General features: G+C 33.0%; 1 protein-coding gene across 4 annotated transcripts in view; it reads left to right on the top strand.

Annotated features, from left to right (window-relative positions):
* LOC127724248 (uncharacterized) overlaps positions 1 to 23681 on the top strand; it is a 29478-nt gene extending 5797 nt beyond the window's left edge. For 2 of the 4 annotated variants that reach the window (XR_007992408.1, XR_007992406.1), the window contains exon 2: positions 1092 to 2501. Coding sequence is in view for 2 of the 4 variants with exons in the window: in XM_052231178.1 (XP_052087138.1) it covers positions 22153 to 23064 (912 nt within the window). In the remaining 2 variants the exon portion in view is untranslated. Of the gene's footprint in view, positions 1 to 1091; positions 2502 to 22114 lie in introns of those variants that run through there. The other 2 variants (XM_052231178.1, XM_052231177.1) reach the window with 1 other exon arrangement.
* The last annotated feature ends 1459 nt before the right edge of the window (positions 23682 to 25140 follow it).

Genomic DNA, 25140 nt, shown 5'->3' with positions numbered 1-25140 from the left:
GAGCTTGGAGCTACTATACGTAATTTACCTAGTAACACCATGAGCATTTAAAATGTCATTATGTGCGTGGGAGGGTTCTTAATGTTATTCACACTAGGCTCTTGCAAGGCAGCAGCAATCTGAATGCTGATTTGTCGTGTGTTAATTTTGCTAAAACACCAGATTGTATCTGTTAAACACTGAAGATGTTATTCATTGTTATTTAGAGTGTGATATTAATATAGAATCACGACGAATTGTAAAAGAAACATTTAATGTTTATCAGAATTGACAATCGAAACTATTTTATTTGGAGATGATCTTTGTCTGATAATCAGAATAAAATTATTTTCAAAAACGTTCAACAGAACATCAAACAACAAAACGCGGTTTGATCATAGGAGAATACAGACGATTGTAAAATGATAATTCTATCTGGGTTTTTATGCCCCCGCCGCAGCCGAGGGAGCGTTATGTTTTATCCTTGTCCGTCTGTACATCCTTACGTCCGTACGTCTGTACCTTCGTACGTCCCGAAATTGGTTTCCGTTCTCTAACTTTAGTTTGCCTCAACCAAATGTTATGAAACTTATACACAATGCTTACTACCACAAAACACAGATTTAGTTTGACTTTTGGTGGCGTCACTTTAACCGTTCTAGAGTTATGCCCTTTACAAATGGAAAAATTGCTGAATTTTTCGTTTCCGTTCTCTAACTTAAGTTTGCCTCAATCAAATGTTATTAATCTTATACACAATGCTTATTACCACAAAACTCAGATCAAGTACGAATTTGAGTGGTGTCACTTTTATAACGTTCTATGCAAGCGGGGACATCATCTGTGTCCCATGGACACATTCCCCATTTATTTTCTCTCTTTTCTTGTGTATTTAATTTTTTTTGCATATAAATATGTACATGTATACTGGTGCTGTATGCATATGCAGAAAAATACATCTTTTTTATAAATACCGCAAACATTAATATTAATAAAAGGTTATGAATTATTAATAACCATTAGCAATTAGAGCTAAAGTAAACCAGACATTATTCATACGATCGAATAACCACCAGAAATTGAAATTTTCTCGTTTTCTTATATTTTTTCAGATATTTGACCGGATTTTGTATGGAACAACGGAATTAGATATGGAAAACATAAGTGTAGCAGTACGGAAGGCTGATTTCTACTATCTTGATTCATTCGAGCAATATATATGGCTTGTTCTTATTCAAACAGCATTTCTTACTTATATCCTATCATTCATAAGTTCAATGAATTTTTCAATTGTTCGATCAGTATGATGCAAACCCAAACTACAAAATCAAGCCAACATTCTGCTTTGTGTATTGCTGGTTATAGAAACATTATGTTATGCACAGTTCACCACGACATCTACTGTTATGATGTTAAGCGGGAAAATATGGCTGAATCGAACGACATGTAAATTATATTCGTTTTTAGTGTTAGGTACTATATTCCTTTCGCATAACCTGTTAACCTTAGCAGCGATTGCAAAGTTCACATGTACTGTCTTCCCTTTCAAGTACGAGCGCATTTTTTCTATTGAGAAGACAATAATGTATTTAATCTTATGGTTTATTTTCATAATACTATTCCTGATAATCACATGTGCATTAGCGGATGACATTTCGTTTTCTCCAACGTATTTAGCGTGTTTTTCTAGATCGTAATAATATGAACACGGCAGCGTCATTGTATGGTGTACTAACTGCTATTACTGCTGTATTTCAAGTTGGAATATTTTCTTTTACTATTACCAAACTGAAAAAAAATAAATTCAGTTGTTTATCTAAAATTGTAATCGTAGTCAAAATTTAAAAACAACATTATTTCTACGTATAGGTTAGACAATACTTGGTCTTATTTTTAAGGCAATATTGAACGCCAAAGGCGTAGCCGAGGGTTTGAAGTGTTCGTAAAACGTGGACAAGTATTTTGTCAACAATTTAAAACATATTCACTCCTTCGAATGACATTTCAAAATTGTCCTTCCCATTGTAATATTCAAACCTTAATAATAATTCACTTTTTATAATGAAGTGATGACTTGGTTAATAAAAGGAATGTAAATCATATTTTATGGTCATTTCAATGAAACAGCACTGAGACAGTTTTTTGAGGACAAAAAAGAAAAATTATTCAAAAGTTGAATTTTTTTGCTGCTTCAGCTAAAATATGATATTTCTTAAACATGATTATTGATTTTAAAAAGCACGTAATGTTATAAAAATAAGTTTTTTGAAACTAATATATTTTTTGGTTATTATAAAACTCACTCAACAAATATGAAAATTACGATAATTCAACATCAGATGTTTAATTTTTGTTGATGAATGTACATGTTTTTTGCTTTATATATCAGAAGTCATTGTTTTCTTTGAAAAAAAAAACATTGACTCTTAAATCTTGTCTAGAATTTAGATAACAGATTATTTTACCTACACCCTTGCCCCCATTTTATTTTTTTAATTGTAACATATACACCTGTATATATATATATATATATATATATACCATTATAAACGTTTGCAATATTTAAAATGTTTTTATAATTCTATTCTCTTTCATCTTTAATCAGTAGGCTGTTTTCCAATGGAAATGGCCTCATGGGGTTATACACTTCATTAGTATAGTTATTAAGAGTTCATTTTCATAATTAATCTATGATGAAAAAAGTCTTTCATGTATAGCTTTTTATTGTGCATGGTTATTCTTTTAACTTTATCGTTGGAACGAGTTTAAATAACTTCAATATTGTACAATGTTATTTTAATAAAAGAGAGGCGGAAGAATATTCAGACTCATCAGTCGAAGACAAACTACAAAAAGCAATGTCATCTAACAAACTAGTAGGGGATTGGGATTTCGAAAATATACATGACATTACAACTGGCAAATAAATAATTAATGTTTCCAAAGCGCCTTGAGAAAAAAATACCCAACATGATGCATTGGTTGTACATGAAATTTCAAAACGAACATAAATGCAGCATTATAATAATAAGGAGATGTGGTGTGATTGCCAACAAGACAACAAAAGTGGATGTAAGCAATTATAGGCAACCATGCGGCCTTCAACAATGAGAAAACCCCATACTATAAATAATGCAGCATTGTTATTCTTAGAACCTCTAGTCAAATAATATGATCATAGATTGTTTTAACTGCTATGTCCACTTATCTTTTCGATGAGACACTCTAGGTCCACCGTTTTGAAATCCTGGATCCGCCTATGTATGCATAGAATAAAAAAAAGAATACGAGTCTAGGTTTTATGAAAAACAATAAAATGAAAAATTAGAAAAAAAAACCCGCATTTTAAAGAAACAGCTTTGGTTCTGGTCTTCGTCTTGACAGAACTTTGTGTTTTTTAACGGCATTTCCTTAATAAAGACTTAGTGTCTCCTGGGGCCATGGATTCATATTGTAATTTGGTTGAAATTGATAGATGTTTCAGTTGTTGTCGTTGCTGCTGGCTGTCGTATGTGTTTTTCTTTCTTGCTTTCTTATTGTATATCGTAAATCAAGACGTTGTTTTTTATCGTTTGAATTGTCATACAGTTTGTCATGTTGTATACTTAAAAACAATAACTGAAAAAGAAATAAATTGTTTCAGCCGTTTTTTGTCATGGTGATGCAATACCACTGTAATTGATATTCAACTGACTATTCTATAGAATAAAGGAAAAAAAAGTGCCAAAAAATGTTTTCTTTATAATTAGCTTTGAGACGATAAGCTTAAAAAAACTATCACTTGTCCAATTACAAGCTTTTTTTAAAAATATATTACTTATGGAATTTCCCTTATTGCAATGTCACCCATGACAATGCAATGCAACAGTGAACGCAAAATAGCATTGATGAAATCAAATGTTTTGATGTAGTTACGGTTTATTTTAGGGAGCTGATACACATCCAATTAAACATTCATAGCAAAAGCTTTTACTTATGCAATTACCTATGAATCAATGTTACCGTAGTAACCAAAATTGCGACGTCAACATTTATAGAAACGGATATCCGTTAATCGAATCTTATGCGCAGATGACAAAAAAAAAAAAAACAAAACGAGAAAACAAAAGGTTACAAGAAACTGAGTTCAATTAAATGTTAATGATGTTTCATAACAATTGACAACCATGAAATATCTAAATCTATGATACAACTGTAAGCCGAGTATCGGGAAGTTTGATGTGAACAAATAAGGTATTTTCTTTTTTTTTATATTTAACCGTCGATATATTAAAATTGTTCATGGACAAATTTCCTTAAATCAGTACTATGAATTTTATATCCTGCTTAGGGCAAGAATATTTATTTGCAGCTCTTACAGAGCTAGAATATTCATATGCAATATCCTCATTGCCCCCAGTTTATTTGTGAGGCAATTTGTAAATAAAAGTTTCAGAATTGAAAACTCTAAATCTGTTTAAAAATTACTTTTTTTCAACTAAATTTGTTGTTTTTTAATCAGTTGCCGTCATGACATCATAGCTTAGAAATGAGGAATATGAAAGACAACATTTGTATTGTCTTTCCAATAGCTTCTGTATGCATAAATTTTTATATGTTATCATGTGTTAAACCCTAAATTGTCCGTCTAACGTGGCCTAAGACCATTGATAACATATTACATTAATTACATTGATTACGTTGATTACATCTGTGTTACCACATTTATGCTATTTGTGCATTTTCTTTCCGTTGAAAGCACATTAAAAATGTTGAAGGGTAATTTATAACAAAAAATCTTCACTTTAAAATTAGTGGAAAATATTATATTTCAATACAAATAACTTCAATATTGTACAATTTTATTTTAATATAAAAGAGGCGGAAGAATATTCAGACTCATAAGTCGAAGACAAACTACAAAAAGCAATGTCATCTAATAAACTAGTAGGGGATTGGGATTTCGAAAATATACATGACATTACAACTGGCAAATAAATAATTAATGTTTCCAAAGCGCCTTGAGAAAGAAATACCCAACATGATGCATTGGTTGTACATGAAATTTCAAAACGAACATAAATGCAGCATTATAATAATAAGGAGATATGGTATGATTGCCAACAAGACAACAAAAGTGGATGTAAGCAATTATAGGCAACCATGCGGCCTTCAACAATGAGAAAACCCCATACTATAAATAATATAGCATTGTTATTCTTAGAACCTCTAGTCAAATAATATGATCATAGATTGTTTTAACTGCTATGTCCACTTATTTTTTCGATGAGACACTCTAGGTCCACCATTTTGAAATCCTGGTTCCGCCTATGTATGCATAGAATAAAAAAAAGAATACGAGTCTAGGTTTTATGAAAAACAATCAAATGAAAAATTAGAAAAAAACCCGCATTTTAAAGAAACAGCTTTGGTTCTGGTCTTCGTCTTGACAGAACTTTGTGTTTTTTAACGGCATTTGCTTAATAAAGACTTAGTGTCTCCTAGAGCCATGGATTCATATTGTAGTTTGGTTGAAATTGATAGATGTTTCAGTTGTTGTCGTTGCTGCTGGCTGTCGTATGTGTTTTTCTTTCTTGCTTTCTTATTGTATATCGTAAATCAAGACGTTGTTTTTTATCGTTTGAATTGTCATACAGTTTGTCATGTTGTATACTTAAAAACAATAACTGAAAAAGAAATAAATTGTTTCAGCCGTTTTTTGTCATGGTGATGCAATACCACTGTAATTGATATTTAACTGACTATTCTATAGAATAAAGGAAAAAAAAGTGCCAAAAAATGTTTTCTTTATAATTAGCTTTGAGACGATAAGCTTAAAAAAACTATCACTTGTCCAATTACAAGCTTTTTTAAAAAATATATTACTTATGGAATTTCCCTTATTGCAATGTCACCCATGACAATGCAATGCAACAGTGAACGCAAAATAGCATTGATGAAATCAAATGTTTTGACGTAGTTACGGTTTATTTTAGGGAGCTGATACACATCCAATTAAACATTCATAGCAAAAGCTTTTACTTATGCAATTACCTACGAATCAATGTTACCGTAGTAACCAAAATTGCGACGTCAACATTTATAGAAACGGATATCCGTTAATCGAATCTTATGCGCAGATGACAAAAAAAAAAAACAAAACGAGAAAACAAAAGGTTACAAGAAACTGAGTTCAATTAAATGTTAATGATGTTTCATAACGATTGACAACCATGAAATATATAAATCTATGATACAACTGTAAGCCGAGTATCGGGAAGTTTGATGTGAACAAATAAGGTATTTTCTTTTTTTTTATATTTAACCGTCGATATATTAAAATTGTTCATGGACAAATTTCCTTAAATCAGTACTATGAATTTTATATCCTGCTTAGGGCAAGAATATTTATTTGCAGCTCTTACAGAGCTAGATTATTCATATGCAATATCCTCATTGCCCCCAGTTTATTTGTGAGGCAATTTGTAAATAAAAGTTTCAGAATTGAAAACTCTAAATCTGTTTAAAAATTACCTTTTTTCAACTAAATTTGTTGTTTTTTAATCAGTTGCCGTCATGACATCATAGCTTAGAAATGAGGAATATGAAAGACAACATTTGTATTGTCTTTCCAATAGCTTCTGTATGCATAAATTTTTATATGTTATCATGTGTTAAATCCTAAATTGTCCGTCTAACGTGGCCTAAGACCATTGATAACATATTACATTAATTATACTGATTGCGTTGATTACATCTGTGTTACCACATTTATGCTATTTGTGCATTTTCTTTCCGTTGAAAGCACATTAAAAATGTTGAAGGGTAATTTATAACAAAAAATCTTCACTTTAAAATTAGTGGAAAATATTATATTTCAATACAAGACCTTCTCCCTCCCCTAATTGAAATAACTCAATATTCAGACACAGGTTCACATAGATTTTATCTATTGAATAAAATTGTTGCAATATTGATACGCTCAATGAGTATTCTTTTGCTTCAAATACATGATGCATTATATATCTATCTTTTAGGGTATTTCATAGGCATTTTTGTAATATGTTAAGTTTTTAGGCTTAAATCTTGTTACATGTAGTTGGAAATGTTTTGACTTATACAATACATGTCCAAATTGAACACCCAAATTTCAAATATAAAAATGGCCATTTTGTGTTTGATAATGAAACTTGGTAACTGTCTTATAATTTACCAATTCAAGTAAAGGCAACAGTAGTATATGTTTAGGATAATTTGACCCGAAATGCCTGCTTAGCAGGAGATGTTCATGTTATTAGTGCATCAGTTCCCAGACGCATGAATAAAGGCAACATTAGTACACCGCTGTTCAAACGTCATAAATCGATCGAGAGAAAAGAAATCCGGTTGACAAACTAAAACCGAAGGAAACACATCAACTATAAGAGGAAAACAACGGAAAAACAGAAACACTGAAGTGCAACAAAACAAACGCAAACATACATAGAAACGGACTATTTCATAACAACTGCCATATTGCTGACTTGGTACAGAACATTTAAAAAATAATTGTGGGTTGAACCTGGTTTTATGGCTAGCCAAATCTCCCGCTTATATGGCAATATTATAAAATATCGCTAAAATGAAAACACTACGTGACAGGAATACAGTACAAACAAACGCAAGAACACTCAGCACAGAGAAACGCATACATCAATAATATAATAGTACATTCCAACATGTAAAGCGCAGAATAACAACGAGCATCTTCCTTTAACAACAACATACCACACCACACACAGTGACGTATTTTTGTGACGTATATATAATCTTGAAAATCGTACAACTATACGAAACGAGATTCAAAAATTTACAATTATTTTCACATTACTAGTCCATATAATTATGATGATTATGACGATCTTGAAAGGCTATCTTAAATTTATGCTGTGACGACGATTAGACATATGTGAAATTTACCAAAATACAGAATTCAAACCACAAACGATAAGACATAACACAATATCTAACAGAACCCACTAAAGAAACATAACTAAATACATGAATGCTGGATGTATAAATACCGAGACATATCGTATAGCAATGCAAATTCACCCGACAAAACAATCATATTCAATTCAGGAATAAGTCACCTTCGGTACTTATCAGACCGAGACATAGATGTTAAACCACAATCTAAGACGACGTAAAATATTTAAAGTCAGTTTAGACACAGACACATCATATAGAACAACCAATTCGTCATGCTTGCTAATATTTAACAAATTTTGTCAAGATCTTCTATTCTATGTAGGTATGGTAATACAGTTATCATCCTTTGATTTTTGTTCATTAAGAATAAAATTCATATTTTGGAAAATGAACAATTTCAAAGTTATTTCTCAAAATTTCTTGCATAAAAAGACGGGCATAAAATTATATGGAAAACTTTTCAGTTATAGTTATGGAAAAAGGAACCTTCCAACTGTTCCTAATATTATGAACGAGCTACCTGTATGTGTTGTCGTTTCAGACTACGTTTCTGATTTCAAATATGAATCATAATCATTTGAAGACAAACGTTTGCTGGAATTAAATCGTAGTAGGGACCTTTCTTGTAATGGCCTGACCATTAAGTATAACCACGATTGGGCTCAAGCAATAAGACTATCAGGTGCTGACAATTTATTCTCAAACCAATCTAAACAAATGGCAAAAAGCTGAAAATACAAATAAAATACAATTTTACAATGTGTTGAATTAATGTTTTGATAACGAAAGGTCAAAAATAATTGATAGCACAGTCCGTTTGATGCGAGAAAATGTTGTACTTCCAAGAACGGTTAAATTTCCAATATTTCACGGAGAAAAGGTTCAAATATACGAAGAGAAATTTGAAGGCTTCAAATACAATGTTATAAAACTAACTCACTCTGTGGTTAGCCTCGAATTGTGTCCAAGATGACGTTTGTCCTTAGAATGTTCTCCAGTACTGGGATGACCTTGCAATTCAGTTCGAGATACGTGTAAGAAAGGGAAAAGGTAACGATGATACGATGTTTTTAAAGTTCTTACAACTTCTTATAAGGTTTAAAGATGAATAATCCTCCTAGACTGGAACACATAAACAGATTAAGAATATAATCAAACGAACTATATAAATTGAGGAAAGGCGTAACAGAATACTCCCCGTCTGATGTCTATCTGATATCACTATTCCATAAATTAATCGCATATGAACATAAGATAAATAAATAAATCCCAACATAAAATGAATATGTACAGGTGAAATGACAACTATTGGTCGTGTGAGAAATATCAGGACTCAACTTACTACTTTTCAGTATAAAGTTTCCTGAATAAATTTATTCCACGGGAAACTGTGTTTGGCACAGTTTTGTGTCCTTTAGAAAAAAGATGTCTCGGATGAGATTGTTGTGTTCTGTAGAATGTTCTATTACTGCTGTATCGATAATAGGAACTGTTTTCTCCAACGTTGTAAGACGGCGATATCCTCCGGTAAGTATGACGGGAGTTAGTACTTGGTCCTCGTCCGATTTGGCGAAATGTCACATCTTTGTGAGTCACAGACGAAATTAAGCGTTTCGTATTAACGTTCCATTCTGCGGATCTAGTCGCTCTATCTGTAAAGTGGCGTCCTCGATGTTTGATTTTGTAGTAGTAATGTCCCACAAAGGGTGTTGCTTTGTGATGGTGTCCAGATAAGACCACTGGTTCCTTTTCAGTAATATCCAACTTAGACTTGGCGATATTGCTTCCTACTCAGAGTAGATGTTGATTGTTCACAGGCAGATTGAAATTGGCAATCGGTCCTTCTTTCGGAATAGATTTGTGAATGCGACTGATTGCCTCTCCATGAACTTCAGGTCTTGTTGATTTCGGAATGAAATTTTCTTCATCCATAGAATTTTCTATAGAAGTCACAGATTCTGCTTTTAGTGACACGAGTGCTGTCCTTTTAGAGAAATTCTTGAGTTTACCAGATTTGGCACTAGATCCAGTACACTCAAGGAATTGTACGGAGTGCATTTTTGCAACCTTCACATCTGAATTTAAGTTTTGGTAGTTTTCTTCACCAACGATTGGATTTTCGTCCTTGACGGATATTTCCAGTCTTGAGGCGTTGAGAAGTTGTACTGGTTTCGTGATTGAAACGTTAGTTATCTTTGTGTTGACTTCAAGCGTAACAGTTTGCTTGTCAATGTATGTATTTCCAATTATGACCCAACCAAGTTTCAATTTTTGGGCAAATGGAGTTCTGGATGGTCCTAGGCGTTGTTCAAGGACGTGATGTGCTCTATAAGGTCTCTTCCAATTAAGAGTAGAATTTGGCAACGTTCCTCTATCGGTGGAATGCTTCTTATGAGTTCTTTTAGATGAGGATGATACATTGCGACTTCAGGAGTAGGAATTTCGTCTCGATTATTGGGAATATTATTACATTCAATTAATGTAGGCAGATCAAATTGTACGTCACCATGTACAGATTTTAAGACGAATTTTTTTCCTCTTTTCCCAGAAGTAGCTATTCTGCCGGAGCATGTTGTAAGAGAGTAGTTTTCAGGTTTTTCCCGAACGTTGAACAGATTGAAGAATTCAGGCGAGGCAAGAGACCGGTTGCTTTGGTCGTCAATGATGGCGTACATCCATATAATTTTGTCTGTCCTGTCCTTGTGGTACACATCCACAGGTAATATCTTGGCACAAGATTTCTCACTCTTAGGATCTTTGTGGATCTCTGTGCAGGTTGAACTCACAGAGGTTAACTTGATTTCAGCCGATTCTGTTGGCTCCCCGCCGTAGGCTTGTGTTGGCTCCCCGCCGTAGGCTTGTCTGGGCGAGCTATACTGAGAACTTGCAGGTTGCTGTGGTCTAGTGGTGTGAAGTGCGGTGGTATGTCGTTGACTTCCACACTCATTACAACTTATACTTGCGTTGCAGTCCCGACTTCTGTGTGTGGTTGACTCACAACACTTGTAACACACATTGTTCTGTCTTAACAGTTCTTTGCGTTCCTCGATTGATTTGGCTCGGAACGCTCGGCATTCATTCAAGGGATGCTTTGTCTTGTGTAGGATACACATATCTTGTTGTTGACTGCTGTCTCCAGTTTGTGTTCAACATCCGTCTTATGGACGTTGACTTTAGAGTAGGTCTGAGGTGTGAACTTTGGCGCAGCACCTTTTGTATTTGGTGTGACTTTTGACCCAAAGATGAAACCAGGATCGTTCTTTATTTTACTAATTTCCCTGATGAAGGCAGAGAATTCTGTGAAAGGCGGAAAGGCAACTTCGTGTTTAGACTTGTATCTTGAAGCCCTTGTTATCCACTTTTCTTGGAGTCCGTATGGCAGTTTTTCTACAATTGGATTTATCCCGGACGAAGAGTCGAAATAAGCTAGCAAACATCCCAGCTTGGGATTTTCTTTGTGATACTCTATTTCTGAGATAATATCTGACAAATCGTACAGGAGTGAGTTGTCTTTATTTGTCAGTGTTGGAAAGTTGGCAAGTTTGTTGACGAGAGACGCCTCCAACATTATTGGAGCACCATATCGGTCGTCCAGTCTCTCCCATAGTCTGTGTAGGCCCCTTGTTGAGTTGTTGGCAAGCTGTGTTGCGTACTGTCGATGTAACAGGTACGAGCGATGATATGTTGTCGTTCCTTGTCTAGATATGTATAGACAGGTTGTCGTCAATTTACTGTACGTCAAGGGATGACGCGTTCTTGCAGGCAGGTTGTAGCTGTAGAACTGACGTGGAGTGGCGTTATCTGTGAGACACAACAGGCAAGTTGTAGACTTTTTACTGTAATGGCCTGACCATTAAGTATAACCACGATTGGGCTCAAGCAATAAGACTATCAGGTGCTGACAATTTATTCTCAAACCAATCTAAACAAATGGTAAAAAGCTGAAAATACAAATAAAATACAATTTTACAATGTGTTGAATTAATGTTATGATAACGAAATGTCAAAAATAATTGATAGCACAGTCCGTTTAATGCGAGAAAATGTTGTACTTCCAAGAACGGTTAAATTTCCAATATTTCACGGAGAAAAGGTCCAAATATACGAAGAGAAATTTTAAGGCTTCAAATACAATGTTATAAAATTAACTCACTCTGTGGTTAGCCACGAATTGTGTCCAAGATGAAGTTTGTCCTTAGAATGTTCTCCAGTACTGGGATGACCTTGCAATTCAGTTCGAGATACGTGTAAGAGAGGGAAAAGGTAACGATGATACAATGTTTTTAAAGTTCTTACAACTTCTTATAAGGTTTAAAGATGAATAATCCTCCTAGACTGGAACACATAAACAGATTAAGAATATAATCAAACGAACTATATAAATTGGGAAAGGCGTAACAGAATATTTCTATAGAGACTATAAATAAAATTTAGTTCGTTGTCCGTTCATGAATATTCATGACATGTGACCATTCGTTTGCACTTAAAACCCGTGCGGTCATCTTTCTGACCATCGACTCTCGCTATAGCCTAAAGAAGAGACACGTGTATTATGTCTGAAGAAGAAATTTCGGTAGTTGAACAAATGGACGAAAGTCAACTTTTAAAAGAAGACGACAGTGATCTTTCAACAGCTGATGCAGTTTCTTTATTTAATAGTTCTTTGAATAAAGCTCTACAAAGACAGAAAAGTGAAATTTTGTCGGAGTTCAAGAAGACACAAGTAAGCTCTGTAAATTCAAATACACGCACTATCACCAGCGGTCAATCCTCTACAATTGCTTCCCAGCCTCCGGCTTTTGATTTTAGACAAGAAGGGATTAAGATTCAGTTCAATTTCAACACTGACCGTATTTCAGCTTTGAGAAGAATTGAACATTTGCTAAATTCCGAGTCACTCAACCAAACACTTGATCTACAGTCTATTGTTAAAACTGAATTTGACACTTTAAGCCAGCGCAATAAGATTTTGAAAATTGCAGATCGCCATGGGTGGGATACCGTTCATGAATATCTGGACGATCCTCTTGCTGACAGTGTTAAAGATACTTCAAAACTACGAACTGCCGTTTTCAGAGCTACCCGTAAGCGTACAGTTAACAAGCCTTACAGCGGAGGTGGTGGCAGAGGAGGCTTTAATGCTAGAGACTTTTTTCGTGGCTTCAGCAAAGAATCTAGACCCAGAAATGACAACTACAGTCAGCAAAACAACTTCCAGCAGCAGTACAACGACGGACTGTGCTTTTACTGTAAAAGGCCAGGTCACACTGCCCGATTCTGTCCCTACAAACGACGTACATTCAGCAGTACCAAGTCAGCACCAGCCACTATTACAAGTGCCCCACCCCTGTCTTAATGAAAAAGTTGAGTATGATATAGAATTTAATAGTTATGAATACACTGATGGAAATAAGACTGTAAAAAATCGATTAAAAGATCATGTTCAGTTTTGGGAAGATAGTTTAAAGCCTTCTGAATTAGTTTTAAGCACTGTAAAATTTGGTTACGTTATTCCTTTTATTCAAGAACCTCCATCAGTTTATTTGAATAATAACAGATCAGCATTTAATAATTCTTCATTTGTATTGAAAGCTATTACAGATTTAAAAATGAATGGCTGTATCACTGAAGTTTCAAATAAACCTTATGTAATAAATCCTCTGACGGTAGCTATTAGTGATACGAAGAAAGAGAGATTAGTTTTAGATCTGAGACACGTTAACAAATATGTACAAAAACAGAAAATAAAATTTGAAGGCGTTAAAGAGGCCAAGCAATACGCAAAAAAGGGTTTTTTCATGTTTAAATTCGATTTGCGTTCTGGTTATCATCACATTAATATACATCCAGAACATCAGAAATTTCTAGGTTTTTCCTGGGTAATTGATGGACAAGAAAGATATTTCATTTTCTCAGTTTTACCTTTTGGACTATCTTCTGCTGGACATATTTTTACTAAAGTTGTTCGTACATTAGTTAATTTTTGGAGATTACAAAGTTTCCCGATCATTGTGTATTTGGACGACGGATGGGCTTGTGATAACAAGGAAAGGTGTTTACGTATGTCAAAATCTGTTTTACATACTTTATTGAAATCTGGGTTTTTACCAAATTTTGAAAAATCTATTTTTTCACCAGTGCAAAAATTAGACTGGTTAGGTTTTTCATGGGATCTAATATCTGGTGTTATTGAAGTTCCCTACAATAAAATTGAAAAAATACAGTTCAAAATCGAAAAAATCCTTTCAGATAATCGTTCAACTGCTAGAAATTTAGCATGTGTTCTCGAGAAGATTATATCTTTGATTCCATCTTTTGGTAACATTTGCCAATTGATGACACGTAATTTATGCATGTCTGTTTGCCAGAGAAATACTTGGGACTCGTATTTTGAAATTCCCACCCAAGTCAAAATCGAACTGGAATTTTGGAAAAGTAATTGTGAATATATACCAAATTTATTAGTATGTCCTATACACAAGATTCCAGAACGAATTATTTTTTCCGATGCCAGTATGTATGCTGGAGCAGGTTTTATCGATGGCAATGTTTTACAAATTGCTCATAATATGTTTAGTGAACAAGAAAGACTTAAGAGCTCCACTTGGAGAGAGTTGAAATCTGTTGAGTTTCTTTTAGAAAGTATGTTTGCACAGTTAACAGGAAAACTTGTAAAAATTTATACTGACAATCAAAATGTCGTGCATATATGCAAAGTGGGTAGCATGAAGCCTGATTTACATGAACTTGCTATGCATATTTATACAATTTGCATAGTTAACAGTATAACGATTGAAGTTGAGTGGATCCCAAGATCGGAAAACGTACAAGCAGATTACTATAGTAGAATTTTTGATTTTGATGACTGGGCTGTGTCCGACAGCGTTTTTAGTTTGTTTATAACAGATGGGGAAAATTTACTTTTGACAGATTTGCAGACGATAAAAATCATAAGATTGCTCGATTTAATTCAAAGTTTTGGGTTCCTGGAACTCTAGGAGTCGACGCTTTCGCTTTCGACTGGTCAGGAGAAAACAATTGGATTGTGCCCCCGGTTGGGTTAGTTTGCCGAGTACTAAATCATATGTTAACTTGTCGAGCAAAAGGTGTATTGATAGTTCCTAAATGGACGTCTGCTTTGTTTTGGCCTATGGTTTGGAACAACACGGAAAATAAATTTTACGATCTTATTACAGATTTTGTTGAATTTGATCGTCCAAAACATTTCTTTTTATCTGGTTCAGACAAAGACAGTGTGTTCGCTCAATCCCCATTCATCAGTAACGTCCTCGTTTTTAAACTTGATTGTTCATCATAGGAGGTCACATTCTTTTGTACTATCGGTTGTAAATTTATTACTACAAGGTTAAATAAACGTGTCTAGGTAACTACTACGGAATAGACCATACGCTTACATCTGTATACATTATTAGTTATATAAATTGATAGAATGGAGATGCATCTTGTGCAGTTTATGTTTGAGAAGCACCTTGTGCAGTTTATGATTGAGAAGCACCTTGTGCGGTTGAAGTACAAAAAATGCACCTTGTGCGGTACCTTGAGTGGTTTAACAGTAAGAATGCACCTTGTGCGGTTAAAAAATCAAATATGCACAGTGTGCGGTTATTGGATAAAAATACACATCGTGCAGTTGTTAAAGATGCACTTTGCATGTTTGTTATGTTATTATGATGTATTTTGATTATTTAGCTAAGTTGTTGTGTTTAGATCTATTTATGTTTCATTGTTACAGGACAGTGTAACATGGAAGGAAATTTCTCAGTTTGCGGATTCAAATCAACAATTTATTGGATGTGAAAAAAGCATTTTCAATATTGTGAGAAGCAGTAAAGCAATTTCTACAAATAAAAAGTATGATGTGTATTTCAAAAAATTTAAAGAATGGTGTGTTACATATAAAGTTATTCCGTTGCCCGCAAGTGTATCATCTGTTGCAGTTTATATTAGTGGCCTTGTACAGCAATCCGTATCTGAGTCAGTTTTATTAGCTCATTTTTATAGCATAAAGTGGTATCATGATTTCAATTTAGTGTATAATCCGTGCGAAGACAAGCTTATTCAGATGATGATTGAAGGACCGAAGAAAATCCTTGGTAAACCAATATTGAAAAAAGAACCAATTACAGCAGATCATTTACAGAAGACAGTAGACAAAATTGGCATTGATCGTTCTCATTTGCCGAATGTTAGAATTTGTACAATGATGTTAGTTGGTTATGCAGGATTTTTACGCTACAGTGAGATTGCAAATTTAAAGATGTCTAACATAAAAATTTTTGACACTTACGTTTCTTTGAATATTGAATCCGGGAAAACTGATATATATAGAAGGGGAAATAATGTTATAATTTCTAGAACAAATTTGTCTACCTGTCCAGTAGTCTGGTTATTGACATACATTAATTTAGCTAAACTGTCTTCAGATTCTGATGAATATGTTTTCCGTTCTGTTAGATTTTTAAAGTCAACAAATTCTTATAAGTTAGCAGAAGTTAATCGTCCTTTATCTTATACAAGAGCTAGGGAATTACTTTTGGGCACATTATCTGCGATTGGTCTTGATTGTAAACTATTTTGTCTACATAGTTTGCGCAGCGGTGGTGCCACTGCTGCTGCAAGAAATGGTGTTTCTGATCGTTTAATTAAAGAACATGGAAGGTGGCGTACCGATTTTGCTAAAGACGGTTATATCAAAGATTCTGTTAAAAAGCAACTAACGGTTTCATCAAATCTTGGTATATAACGAGTTATAAGACATTTTTTTTCTTTTGGTGTTATTATTTACTCACATTATTCAGCTCACGTACACCATTACTTAACTTTTTTCCCTTTGTCTCGAGGTTATAGCGAGTAGCACACCTACATTTAATCTTTTGTTCTTTGTTAAAGCCATAGAATATAATTACTTTATATTCGGACGAACGTAGTGAGGGAGAATATAAATAAAATTTAGTTCGTTGTCCGTTCATGAATATTCATGACATGTGACCATTCGTTTGCACTTAAAACCCGTGCGGTCATCTTTCTGACCATCGACTCTCGCTATAGCCTAAAGAAGAGACACGTGTATTCACGGATGATTTAATGTATATTTGTATTTGTAATTATGATTACTATAATTATCATGTTTGTATTTGATACATAAGATATAGAATTAAAGGTTATAGCGAGTAGCACACCTACATTTAATCTTTTGTTCTTTGTTAAAGCCATAGAATATAATTACTTTATATTCGGACGAACGTAGTGAGGGAGAATATAAAAGAAATTAAACTTGTTTCAGTTACTCTTTCAGGTTACACTTATACATCTGATAATAAAAGAAAATGTTTACGCCTATAACAATCTTGCTTTAAAACTGCCATCCCACCCTTTTCACAATAAACAGAAAAATGATTACAAATTGTGTCCCTGGGAAATAAGGTTATACCATTTTTACCTACGCCCAACGTTTGCAAGCATAAAACATATATTATTGCTGTTTTGGCCCATTTCATGAAGCAACACCATTGGAAATTTTGGTACATCCTTATATCATGTATACATCCATTAAACAAAAACTACAGTATAAAATTAGGAGAATGGTATGATTATCAATAATACAACTATCCACCAGAGTTTCAAACCTTTTACACTCATACCACACTAGTGTCAGTGTAGCATGCTGACAACAAGGACATGGGTCATTGGTTCAATCCTAAGTCTGATCAGGTCAAAGACTTTAAAATGTATATTTGCTGATTCTGTATTAACCATGCAACATTAAGTAGTGAGAGCATGTCAGTTTAGTACATATGAGGATTCATATTAAATATTTTTCATCATCTTTTGTCCTGTTATATTCTGTTCGACAATTTTTGTTTTTTTTTAATTGCACGATTTGTTTTTTTTTAATTGCACGATTTGTTTTTTTTTAATTGCACGATTTTTTTTTTATACCAGTCTGTAAAAAAAATATATATTCATTGAGGAAACAAGTTTTACGAGATATATAAGCTCCCCCTTTCCCATTTATTAAAACCTCGCTATTTATACGATCCTAATAAACCATAAAATTAATCAACTATCAAAATAATTATATTTATCAAGAAAACAAAGCCGACCATGATTAAAGGTTTATAAACAAATGAATTAAAATATAGTTATTTGATACTTAGACATAATATATTCGTATAATAGTCTCAATTTGATACGAACACAGTATATATAATTTGATTATGGTATCTATTACACTGAAATAGGAGTCTGTTTTCATATCGGTAGTTGTTTGGACATTCATCATTATTTCGAGTACTTTGAATACTTTTTATAACCAAAGGAGATCTTGCGAGGATTTCTTAGTGGCCAGGAGAATATACGTTAGTTCGCTAAGTTGCGAATCTCTTGTATTATATGTGTCTGATGTTACTGACAAAACCACCAGTGCAAACAAAATTAATTACCAGAACAAAATCGAAAGTTCTCACCAAAAATAGGTGAGAAGATCCAGTAATATAGCACAAGTGGAGATTGTAGTGACCATTTACAGAACAATGTTTATCAGATTGACACCAAAGGATGTGGCAATTAATTTTGTCGTCAAATCGCAAAATATCACATAATTGAATATTGATTAACATGCATACATGTATAAACGAAATGGTTATCATTAGTACTAATTGTCATTCGACAGATACTCTGACAGTTGATAGTATCTTTCTTTATTACATACTATCAATTGCTAACTTAGCTCAATTTTATAACTGTCATTGGAATCCATTACTAATAATTAAAGGTAAGAACAATATTTTTTCTACCCTTTATTAACATAAGGAATGAGAAAGAAAAAAATTCAAATAATATATCCAAATGGAAATGAAACTGATTTATTTAATCATTGTTTTAAATTAATTCGGTTTTGACATGGGATATACACAGTAATTTGTCAACTTCCGTGTGTTCCGAATAACAGAAGTTCACCCGGAAACTTTGTTACATGCAATTCCATAATATCTGTTCCTGCTGGAACAAATTTTCTATTTATTCCGTTAGGAATAATTACTGTAACATATATATTTGTTCCAGGGGACTAATATTCCAGAACATGTCTTTCGTTTGGAACTTATATTATGATGGAACTTCTATTTCACGGAAAATTCAAATATAAAAATAAGGAGATGTGTTATTATTGCCAACTATCCACCAAAGTTAAGATGAAGTGGATGGAAGTGGAAACACCAAATGTTCATGCTGCAATTAGCCAACTATTGCATACATACCAGGCACAGTAGGTAAACATTTTTAGTTGGGTTGCTTAACGGGGACACAAAAACGAAATGTTCCAGTCAGATAATTGGGTTGTACAAAAATATTTTTTTGTTTTATTTGTACATGATAAACTTCTATTTTGTGCAAATGATAATGTGGTAATTTGCGTCACAGTTCATTTGGGGGTCCTCTTCGCTTTTCTAATTTTAGTCATGTCAATTAAAAAAAAAAAAGGAATCATGTTAATCAAAGTGCAAAACCGTCTTAAATATAAGGAGTTGATAAATTTTTTTTCATTCATATTTGCATTTTTGTGGAGAATGCATATCTTACTATGTTTGACCTTTTACAGCTTGTTTGTATGTATCATAGTTTTTAAGATAATCTGAAAAAATTTTATCATTTGTCAAACATCGTTTCTTAAGTCAAAAACTTTTACAATATCCATAACCATATGATATTACCCTATCATATATCAGCGACTGCCAAGTGATTTTTTTTTGCCACTGCATAATCAATATAACCTAGCTACGAAGCCACTTATATTTTATTAAACTCCAGTAATAAGGATGCAAATGTATTCGAACACTCTTCTATTCTTTCTCTAAAACTTACTTGAAGCTATTATACGTTATTTTCCTAGTAACAACACAAGCATTTTAAATTTCATAATGTTGGAGACAGTGTTCTTCACACTAAGCTCAGACACAGCAGCAACAATCTAAATGCTAATTTGTTGAGTGTTCATTTTGCTAAGACACCAGGTTGTGTCTATTTAACATTGAAGATGCCCTTTATAAATTTTTATCAGAAATGACAATCGAAACTTTTTTTTTCAAGGACGATCTTTATTTTAAAAAACTCTAAATAAAGACCAAACAACAAAACGGTCTGACCATAAAATACAGACTAGACGATTGTAAAATTATAATACCTTCTTTCTTTTAAGTTTTTTTTCTCTCTGTTCTTGTATGTATATTGTTTTGCATACAAATATGTATACTACTGATGTATGCATATGTAGAAATATACATAACTATAGTTTCCCTCAGTTTTGGTTGGTGACCCGGATTTGTTTCATTTAAATCGATTTATGACTATTGAACAGCGGTATACAACTATTGCCTTTATTTACGAGAAGGCCTCGAAATTGTACTAGCTTTTGTCGAGCCTTATGGAATAATGATAATACTAACTACGTTTAGTGTAATAAAGAGCAATTATTTCAGTTATGTACGAAAAGTAACAAAAAAAATTATAACCTGTCTTTTAAAATTTTGCATTGTCAATTTATCAACCATAGTAAATTCGACAATACATTTAGTTATCGATTTGCCGACCTGTTGACCTGTCCACACTGATATTTGAAGTCTTATGATCGTATGAGTAAATAATAGCTTACCACAACCCTTATTACATTATGAATTAAAATTTCAAACTTCATCTTGCTTCACAAAAGGGCGTCTCGGTTGCCAAGTGGTCTAAGCAGTCGAACTACTGCGCTCGAATCCAAATGTAAATGCCTACAATTTTCAGTTTTCCTTCCGAAGGTCGATGGCTCTATCCGGGCACTCACGCTCCCTCCACCAATAAAAACTGACTGCCACGAAATAGAACAATAGTGTTAAAAGTGGCGTAAAACACCAATCAATCAATTAATCAATATTTCACAAAAGTAAAAACATAATTAAAAATACATTTGATCCAAAACACAAAAATTGCCGGGTAGCGTGGAGTTTTTCTTAGTTATTGGAGAATGCTCTATACTGAACATTTAAAAATAACTAAGTTCTTGAGTCTGAAAAAAAGAGAAAAAATCCTCGAACAATTTTCGTTATAGCAGATACCCACCTTCAACATATATGCAATCTTACTGTGAAGTTTCATGGGACTAGGTTGAAATCTGTAAGAGAAGTAGATTATACAAATAAGGTACCCACTTTTCCCACCCAGACAAAAACGAATGGGAAAAGCAAAGCAAAGACAAAACAATGACAGCCGGAGGCGGCAATGAAGGCGAACTAAAGGCAACATATAAAGTCATGTTTGTGCGGTTGGTAATGTGTTTCAGAGTTTTAACATTGACATTGTGTATAAAGCAAATTTGTGGAATACTCATTTCGTCCGCTATAAATTTCTATTAGTAGATTTTTACCCCAAATATTCCAATTCAAATAGGAACAATTTTGATAGATGCATTATAATTGGAACGACTATACATTGTCTAAAAGCATACATTTTATTTGTATTCTGCCCGAAAAGGGATGGAAATGCTCGATCAAGCCTCGAATTCTACCTGTTTCTAAGCCTTGCACAAATAATTTTTATATTTTGAGACAATGCATACAGATGCGGATCCAGGACCTTGAAAAGTGGGGGACTAAGCTACGTTGTACATGTAAAAAGTATATGCATTAAACATATTTGATATATGTAGTTCAAAAAGGAGGGTCTCTCAATCCGCCTCTGGCAAAGTTGTTCTATATACATATTCTCCGTTTCTATTGACTCAATTTTCGATTTTAATGCGGTGTATCCAAAGTAAATCGAAGTAACCTGTGCTCTGATACAATCAAAATGAGTATTCATTAGAAAATCACATTTGGTTTCAAAACATCACTTGATATTTTGTAATCAAAGATGGTCAGTAATCATTCGTGCTATGGGAAACTAGTAATTTTTCCTATAAAAATGAGGCAGTATCAAATTGTTTATTTTCTTATTTTCATTTTTTGATAAATACCGGAAAAATTAAGAAGAATGAAATGTTAAGAACTAAGATAATCCTTAAGCAATAAAAGCTTGATTCAAGCACAGAAAAAATATTACTATTTTTTAAGACATTATTCATTAGATTGAATATACGACAGCTATTGACATTTTCTCGTTTTCTTTAGTCTTTGTCTATTTGTTTCAGATATTTGAACGGATTTGCATGGAACCACGGAACTAGACATGGAAAACATTAGTGTAGCAGTACAGAAGGCTGATTTCTACAATCTTGAATCATTCGATAAATACAAATGGCTTGTTTTTATTCAAGCAGCTTTTTTTGCTTATATCCTTTCATTCATAAGTTCAATGAACTTTTCAATTGTTCGATCAGTATGGGGCAAACCTAAACTACAAAATCAAGCCAACATTCTGCTGTGTGTATTGTTGATTATAGAAACATTATTTTATGCGCAGTTTACCATAACATCTACTGGTATGATGTTAAGCGGGAAAATATGGCTGAATCGAACGACATGTAAATTATATTTATTTTTCGTACTAGGTACTATGTTCCTTCCGCATATCCTGTTAACGTTAGCAGCGATTGAAAAGTTCACATATATTGTCTTCCCTTTCAAGTATGAGCGTATTTTCTCTTTAGAGAAGACAATAATGTATTTAATCTTATGTTTTATTTTCATAATAATATTCCTAATAATCACATGTGTAACAGCGGATGACATTTCGTTTTCTCCAACGTATTTAGCTTGTTTTCTAGATCGTCATGATATGAACACGGCTGCGGCATTGTATGGTGTAATTACTATGATTAATGCTGTATTTCAAGTTGGAATGTTTTCTTTCACAATTACAAAAATGAAAATTTCAAAACATTTAAAATTAGCCGACCATCATATGTACACCAGATTGTGGAAAAATGCATTGAATTTATTTACAATGACTATTCTAAATATTTCTTCTTGTGTACTATTTCTTGTATTTTTTAATATCGACGTACCTTCCATTTTTAGACGAATTTCATGTATATACATCAAGTCAGTAATGCCATTTGCAGACACTCTGATAATATTGCTTGGAAACAAATCCATTCGGAAATCAATTATGTTCAGAAATAAAATCAGAACCGTGTAGTTTGAAACAAATGAAATTTTGTAATGGCTTGTGTTAAAAAAAATTTAAAAATCAGTTGTTTCTATCAAAATGTAATTGTAGTCACAATTTCAAAGGCAAAATTGTTTCTACGTATAGGTTAGACAATACTTGGTTTTTTTCTGAATATATAACACCTAAGGTGTAGTCGATGATTAAAAATGTTCATAAAACATGACCAAGTATTTTCTGACCAATTAAGAACATATTCACACCTTGGAATACATTACAAAACTATCTTTCTTTAATTTTCCTCGGAGTTCTGTATTTATGTTATTTTACTTTTTTCCCATTCTAATATTCAAACCTTAATAAGAATTGGTTAATAGAGAGAATGTAAATCATATGTTATGGTCATTTCAATGAAATAGCGCTGAGATAGTTTTGTGAGGACAAATAAGATAAACTGTTCAAAAATTTAGTTTTTTTCCGCCTCAGGAAAAATTTAATACTTGTATATCTTAAATTTCTTGATTATAAAATGTAAACAATGTTACATAAATCATCTTTTTCAAGTTTGTTTATTTTTTGATAATTTTAAAACTCCCTCAATAAATATGATTATAACGATAATTCAACATCAGATGCTTACTGTTTATTGGTGAATGTACATGTATTTTTTTTTTTAAAGTTCCTTTCCTTTGTATATCAGAAGTCATTGTTTTCTTTAAAAAAATAGATTCTAAGGTCTAGTATGAAAATTAGATTATAGATTATTTTACTTCAACCTTTGTCCCTATTTCGTGTTGTTTGTTGTGTTACTTATATGTACTTTTATAAACGTTTGCAATTTTCAAAATGTTTTTTTTATAATTCGCTTTCATCTTTAATCAGTAGGCTGTTTTCCGATGGAAATTGCTTCAGGTGATTGTACACTTCATAAGTGTAGTCAATAAGAGTTTAACTTTTATTATTAATCTACAGTGAAAAATCATTCATGTACTAGCTGTTAGTATCTGCGAGTACTCTCAGATCAGTTCCCAGTGTCTTTCTGTTGTGTGGATGTATAAGTACCCGTCCACGTCCATTCTGTGGTTTTGTTAGATGTATTTCTATGTGTTTCCATCTGATGAATTAAGCCTTTTTAAACTGATTTTTATAGTTTGGTCTTATGTCGTACTGTTACACCACTGTCTCAGATTAGGGGAGGGTTTGGCGCCAACAAACTAGTTTAAACCACTACAATCTATAAGTGCCTGTCCCAAGTCAGGAGCATGTAATGCAGTGCTTGCTGTCATTTGCTGTGTAACAAATTTGGTTTTTTGTTCATTATTTTGTACATAAATTAGGCCGTTAATTTTCTCGTTTAAATAGTTTCACATTTGTCATTTCGGTGCCTTTTATAGCTGACTATGCAGTATAAGCTCTGCTCATTGTTGAAGGCCGTACATTGACCTATAGTTGTGAATTTCTGTGTCATCTGTTCTCTTGTGGAGAGCTGTCTTATTGGCAATCATACCACATCTTCTTCTTCTTGTCTATCATTGTATAGTTCATGGAAAGACATGTACTATGAAATCAGAAGAGAAAAACTGATTTTCTATTGGACGAGAGGGGTAAGTATATTCTAAACAACGAAAGTGTCAAGATTGTTATCTGATTAAAGTTGACATGTATGAATTATAACTTACATGAAGTTTTAATCACAAGATTCTGTTGGCTAAAATCTGAAATCATGACTCTAATAGCTGAAATTTAAAATCACGATTTTCTTTTGCCTTAAATTTGAAATCACAACTTTCTCATGTTTCTATTGTTTCAAATTAAAACATTGTTTAACCACGACCTTCTGTTTGCTTGAACCAAATGTATGAACAAATGATCTGTGGAGGTGTTTGAATCCTTGTTTAATAGCAGGAAAACCTTCTGTCTATGATTAAGTTCATTCTAGACGATACACCAAAATTCTTTTGATTTTGCCGTATGAACGAATTAAAATGACATCAACATTCTAGAAAGTTATTTTAATAAAAGAGAGGCGGAAACACATAAGTCGATGACAACGGACAAAAAGTCATCTGATAAATTAGATGATTTACTGCCTATGCTATATTTATA

Source organism: Mytilus californianus, unplaced genomic scaffold (assembly GCF_021869535.1).
Source record: "Mytilus californianus isolate M0D057914Y unplaced genomic scaffold, xbMytCali1.0.p SCAF_14, whole genome shotgun sequence".
Lineage (NCBI taxonomy): Eukaryota > Metazoa > Mollusca > Bivalvia > Mytilida > Mytilidae > Mytilus > Mytilus californianus.
Note: the sequence above shows the minus strand (reverse complement) of the source record. Positions and strands in the feature narration are given on the sequence as shown.